Raw genomic sequence first — 6,972 nt, forward strand, 5'->3', positions numbered from 1 at the left:
TCGTTTGCCGTGTCGCTTCTTGAGCCCGCAGAAAATGAGGGCATCCTCAGCATCCTGCAGCAGGGAGTTCCAAGGATGAGTTGGCAATGCACAAAGAACCCCTTCCTTTGTCTCCAAGCCCACCACCTGCGACTTTCAGTATATCCTACCTCAGTCTTTTATGGGAAGAGACAGTGAAAAATGGCTTCTGGGTCACCTTCTGCATGCTACTCTCATTCTTACTTTTGTCATCTCCTCAACATATTGCCTTTCTTTTTTTTCAAAGCAGTTTCAGCTCCCCAGAACAATAGTCCTCTTATGATTCTTCATCAGTTTGTCGAGCTTTTCAGCTCCAGTCCAACAGTCTCTGAACAATGCAAAACTTGGATTTGAATGCTTTCCCATCGCATGGGCATGCAAGCTCAGGAACACAGGTGTTGCCTGTTTCATTTTCTTTATAATCTTTTGAGAGAATGGTGCCTAAAAGTCCTGTCCTCTCTGGAGTTAGTGGTCATTTTAGCCTCAGTCTTTGTAGGTGTGGCTTTCATTCTTTTGTATGACTTTTCACTAATTATGTTGTGTAAAGGACTAGCAGCTCTGCTTAGCTTTCTCCCAGGAACATAATGAAATAATGAGATTTTTAGAAGTGTAACGATCTTTAGATAGACACATGTAAACAGCAAGAACAGAGATGCCAATTCTAGCTGCACTGAAAATTCGACCAGACAATTTTAATTATATTTTATCAACAGCAGTGATAATATGTCAGGAACATCCTATTATGATTAATTATATTTACATACTATTAATACATATTAATGTTTATCTCTGCATTTTGCACCACACAATAAGATAGAAGGAGAATGCTTGATGGTGTGATCTGTGGTGGTATATATGTATTATCATTATGAATATGAGATGCTTTTATTGTTCCTAAATAGCACAGGCCAAACAAATGCCAAGAAAACATTTATGGCTCAGTATTCCATCGGTTATCCTTGATACGCTTCATATTTGCTGGGAGGGTAGAACTGTTAATCAGACAATAATAGCTTGGTGTCCAAGTGTGAAGGCAAAAGGCCAAAAGGTGCATGAGAAAAGCAATTTATGCTATAATTCCCCATCTGTCATGTACACATCCCTACTGTTTTTTGCCTGTGTCAGTGCATGTAAGATACACTGCTGTCAGAGACACGCTTTTATGTGTATTTACTTGCAAATACATATGTTACTATACATAGCTAGGCGCATTTTGGGCTTGAGTCACCACCTGTCTTGCACCACTTTTTCAACAATGAGCTTCCACTGGAAAGAGCAATAATGCTACACTGGTGTAAAGCTGGAGTGGGGCAACGTAGTTCAGACCCCTTGTTAGCACTTCCGAACTGCATGAGGCTCTCAGCTGCTTCACAGTGCTTGAGTTCCTAAGCCAAACTGAGAAGTTATAGACTGTGCGGCCGTGAGCAGAGCCCCTTGTATTCAATTACGTTTTATTGGATTTTTTGTTTAGACATGGTCTGCTGGTAAAGGAATTTCCATTGATGTACTTTAGGCCTGGTTTCAGAAAATGTTACCTGGAATAACTACATTGTTAAATACAGAGTAAACCATTAACGTACGTGTTGCCCTCATACAAAATGAGACTTCATATGATAACCTACACTAATTCTCAGATATTCTTCATAGATTTACTTATCCTATTCTTACTTGCATACAACTATGGATGAAGTCCTAGTTAGCAATTATACTTAATAAAAGCCTATGGCATGACGAAACATACATTTTATTGAGTCTTGAGTGGCCCAGTAGTTTGCATCTGTTCCAGACATTGCACTAGCAGAGACACTGCTCTGAACATTATTTTTCACCTCCACCAGAACTGGATTAATGTATTTATTTTGGACATGAACTAAATTAGGATACCATATAAGCACCATTGGTATTGCTGTGACTGAAAGGCAGAGTCCAGTTTTAGGCATCACAGTGAAAGAGGTAGTGACAAATTGAGGAGGATCCAGCCGAGGATTATACAGAGGTCAGAAAACATAAGCTCCTTTCAAATATTGCTTAGCCTCAAAAAGAGAAGATTAGAGGAAGGAAAATAGCCTCTCAAGCTATAAGGAGTTATTATAAAAGAGGACAGTGTTCCTTTGCTCTTCATGTCTACCAAAGGTAGAACAAGAAAAAAATCAGCTTAATTTGCAATAAATATTTATCTTAAGTGTTAGGGAAGAGACTGAGCTATAAGAGTGTGAAGCACTGGAACAGGGAGATTAGGGATGTTGTGAAACGGCCTTCATCAGAAGCCTTTGAAAATAGATTTGACGAATGGGTGTCAGGGATGGACTAGATATATGTGCACTTTTTTCATTTGAGGAGGTGAACCAGATCAGTCGTTCCCAAAATAGAAAACAATCCCCCAGGGATGGTGTGGTTGTAGCTAGGCAGAGGGAGGTATGTTGCTGGAGAGTCACTGAGAACAGAGCAGAAAGTGCAGCTAGGAGGTGGGAGTTTGGTGCGGAAACGGAGCAAGGAAGGAACAAGGCTGAGCATCACGGACCACGGGGGCAAAGGAAGCGTGTGGCTGCTAAAAGCTGCCGAGTTAAGCCATTGCCTCCCAGCCACCTGCTCTTTTGATCCCGTCCCATTGGGAGGCCCCCACTGAGAGGTGGCAGCCTTACTTATCCAACCTCCTCCCCCTGCTCTCGCTTTCTGCACTGCTCCCTTCTTCCTCTGGATAGTCATCTTACTGCCTGCCATCTTTCAGTGCTGTCTTTGCCATCATCTTCTCCCAAATGCATTCTCCTTGTTGGCTTCCCAGCTGGTCCTGCCTGGACCTATCCTGCAAAACCGGCCTGTTTGAGAACTGCTGCACGCACAGGAGTGCAAGAAATAGGAACAGAAATCCCTGTCAGTTCTGTATTTCCAGGATTATATCTTATGGGGCTCACCTTTGTGTTGTCTTAGATTTCCTTCTCTTGTGACTTTTTACTGTGTTACATGTTTTTCAAATAAACCTTCTAGGCTTTTTTACTATTAAGAATGTTGTAAGTCTAAAGCACTAATGCACTTTTTTTTTTTTTTAATAACAGAACTTGATATAGAAACAAGTGCTTCAAAGCCCCTGTGAGCCTCTTCCGAAGACACCAGTTCTAGATCCTTCCTGGTACAGTATTTGCTCTTAATCCATAGTCTTTATATCAATATGCTGATTTTTGCAAAATGTCATTGGTATCAAAATTTAACCTGATTTTGACAGGCAATTGCGCATCATCTGTTTTACTTTGTCCAAATAGCAATATTTTTCCTGCTCATAAATGAACAAATTCACACTTCCTTCAGATTTTTTACTTGTTTTCCCAGTTTTAGAATTTAATTGCCTTTGACCATGTAATTAGTTTTAATTTACAGAAATAAGCCTTTGAGATAGAAACAAATCTATTAACCAGATGCTGAGCCCAAATATAAAACATGTAGATATCAAAGTGTATATATAAACTTACAACATTTACTATTTTTTTATTTGCTGTTTTTCATTATAGAGAATGCCTGCTTACTTACAGAGAAGCTGATAGATGTATAATGAGTACAGGAAGATCCTTGAAGAGTCATGCAACAAAGTAGGAATTTCAGTAGGAATTTTGTCATTTAAACGGGAGCCCAGTGTTGCAGTATAAATATCTGAGAGCTGTCAGTTCTTTTATGACTGAAGTGTGGCTTCTATATCTATTACATGTTTTTATCAAAAATAGCTGATGTCATTGAAATGAATACAAAAGAAAAAGAGTAATATAGAATAGAAAGTTTGCACTTTGTGCCCCTAATGCTTATTGTCTTCCAAAGTAGCAACATCCTCCTGTTAAGATATTAAACATCCTTTATGCCTACTGAATGGGAATCCAAGATGCTTGATACCTTGTAAGATCAGAGAGTTTTCTCTCCACTAAAATTTGAAGAGTTTTCTTTAAATCCCAGATTATTGTCCCTTTCAGAAAAAATAAACTACAAGCTTGATGCCTTATTCATAGGGCTCTCAGTGATTTTAGCACCTGTGCTTAACAGTTACGGTTCAACTGTAACTTGAATAGAATAGATCCAGCCTGGGTGGCACACTATGGTGCAATTTTGATCTAATCTATAACACACGTTGGACCCAAAACACAACTAAGTTTGTTTAAAATCTGGTTGAGCACACTCATGAAACTGTTAAAAGCCTGTACAATCAAAGCATTTGAAATGCCATTGACTGTCTCAAGTGCAACATCAATCTATAGGCACAGTTGAAACAACTATATTTAACAATGAAAGTGCATCTGGTAGAATACATGTATGTCACATTTTCAAAATTGAACCCAAAATTCCCCTTATAGCAAAGCCTGTGTTCATTGACACAGTCAGGTAAACTAAAAATCTGCCTAGATTCTTTTTGATAAATAATCTGAAGTACTGATTTTGGAGTGTGTGTGGAGAATTGTCTCCCATTTCAAGCTGATGAAATCCTTGACAGTGGGCTCCCCACGTGACCCACAGCAGTCTGACTCCTGTGGTCTTCACGGTCCTCAGAGGGCATTTTCCAGCTACCATCACTGTTGGCCCAAAGAAAAGATAGAGGACAGAAGATGGAGGTTATCACTTTGCAAAATATATGTAAAAGCAGCATTTGGAAGCTTTGAATTTTATTTAGGAAAATTGATGCAAGCTTTCATACTTTCACGTATTAGAAAACCTGTTCTTTCAAACTACATAAATCTTGATGAATCCCAATAGTCAACCATTCCTTTCTTTAAACGGTGGTTTCCAGATTCAGAGTTTGAAGCAAGGTCCATTAGACCTGTAATCAGTTTTTATGACAGTCTTTGAGCAAGCAATAGCTTTTGCCATAGTAGTAACTCAATTCACTGCTTTTCTTCAGGATTGCTATTTGAGTAACTGGTTGACATGTGACAATAGGATTTCTCCCTGTTAAGGTATAGTAAAAAATGTATCATTAACTAGCTCTTATTAGACCATTTTTGATCAAGATGTTCTGTACATGCAATGTAAATTCAAATACCTCAATCATTTTATTCTTTTACTTAGAGGACTTTATTGTCTGAACACCAAGCTTATTACAACAATGTTCATTTAGAATGTTTTTACAAGGCTGAAAAGTTGTACAGGAATGTTCCTACATGCAATCATACACACACATAAGCATACAAATCTCTTTACTGAGTGTTAAAAAGAGGTCAACGTTTTATGAAAACCAGGAAGAGAAACAGGACTGTGAATTAAATATAAACAATAACAGTATCCAGTTTACCCCTTGTATTTTAATGCTATTGATATAAAATATGAAAAACATTATAAAAACAGCACAATTTTGCAAATAATATCTGAAAATCACATTCATCTTCTCATCTTGATACGTATAACAGGACTGCTTGTAAGAGGTTGCTATTTTTAGATATTTGGAATTTCTTTTATCAGAATATTGTCGAAAGAAATGGCATATTTGCATTTATCCTTCACAGAAAAAAAAAAATATAAAATAACATAAACCAAGCAGACATTCTAGAAAAGACAATTATCAATTTTTCAAGGGTAAGTTTCTAAATTCTTAAGGGTTTTGAACCTCACGTGCATTTCTGCAGTAACTGAACATTCTGTGTATGTGTCCCAAAAGCTATTATGCACCTATTAAGTAGCATCCATGAGCATCACTATTTTTTGCCAATCTGCACTTGTTACTAAGTGATAACTTTTGTATGCTTGTGAAAAAATGGTCACAAATTAATCCTCTAGAGGATTAGCTCTCCCATACTTTATAATGATACTTCTTAGTCATGAAGCTTTTAATAAAAATAAGGGGACTTTTATCATCCTATAATAATGTAAATGCAAGTTGTGTTCTTCAGAGTCACGAAGCTTCAGGAGAAAATGATGTTTCTTGTGCTAAATGTACCTGCCTCCCATCCCAGTAACGATTTGTCTGACGAGTAACTATCTGTCTGGCAGAAAGCAGGCGTTGTTCTGCTCCTTGCAGACTTTTTCAGCGGGAAAACAAAGGCTGTGCTTTCCCCTTCAAATTAATGGGGCAAGGAAGTTGGGCAGAATGTTGTTCCATACGTTATACTTTGGACAGGATCCTGGCATAAACCTCTCAGCTGTTAGAAGCAGTCAGAGCTCCATGGGTCATGGGCAGGCCTCGGTGTAATGCCTCACATGATCCAGCTGAAAGCACCGTGCTCACTGATACTTGGCTGCAGTATCAACTCAGTATTTCTTCAGAAGAAAAATCACCACTTTCTGAATTACCAATGCTTCTTCCAACATCACTTTTCTTTGGTGATCTCGTCAGACCTAGTCCTGCTCGTAGGATCTGCTGAGATCAGAGCTCAAATTAGTATAATGGAGCTTTTGTCCTTTGTCTCTTTACATGAGAGATGCTCTAATTTCTTTAAGGAGCTCCTCACATGGAACAGAATTATTCTCCACTCTGCCTGGTTCATTATCATTGCAATCCTTCCTCCAAGTTTTTCCGGAAAGCCTCTAATCCCCTGACCCTTAAGACTTTGCAATCAGAAAGGAGGACTCGTGAGAGAGTATGAATTGCGGTTGCAAGTTTTTCTGTGCTGTGAGAAATTATAGGTGTAGTTGACTTTAACGAAGTTAGGAAAGCAGGTAAATCAATTTAGCCTATAATGCCAGTTGTCTGTTTCAAAACAGAGACTTGTCAAACATATTCTAGCAGATGAATCTCTGAATAGTTCTGAAGTGTAACATTGATGCCTCTCAAATCTACATCTTGTGGGTGCCTAAGGTATGCGAGACTGGCAATTAAGCCTGCTTTTTGAATAGGGTTTTAGTAGGTTTCACTGTGGATGTATCAGATGGTATTGACTAGCAATTCATAGCAGAGGGGAAGGTTGTACCTCAGAAAGGATTCTGTTTATAATTATGAAAAGCGTGTTTTCTGACCATTAATGGGGTATATCTTGTTAATTATGATGA

At 38.4% G+C, this 6,972-nt stretch overlaps 1 protein-coding gene across 1 annotated transcript in view; it reads left to right on the plus strand.

The window, feature by feature from the left end:
- TTC29 (tetratricopeptide repeat domain 29) overlaps positions 1-3,122 on the plus strand; it is a 133,657-nt gene extending 130,535 nt beyond the window's left edge. Inside the window, exon 10 of the mRNA XM_076337661.1 lies at positions 3,072-3,122. Coding sequence (XP_076193776.1) covers positions 3,072-3,109 — 38 coding nt within the window. The 3' untranslated portion in view covers positions 3,110-3,122. The remainder of the gene's footprint in view (positions 1-3,071) is intronic.
- Positions 3,123-6,972: the final 3,850 nt, after the last annotated feature.

Source organism: Aptenodytes patagonicus, chromosome 4 (assembly GCF_965638725.1).
Source record: "Aptenodytes patagonicus chromosome 4, bAptPat1.pri.cur, whole genome shotgun sequence".
Lineage (NCBI taxonomy): Eukaryota > Metazoa > Chordata > Aves > Sphenisciformes > Spheniscidae > Aptenodytes > Aptenodytes patagonicus.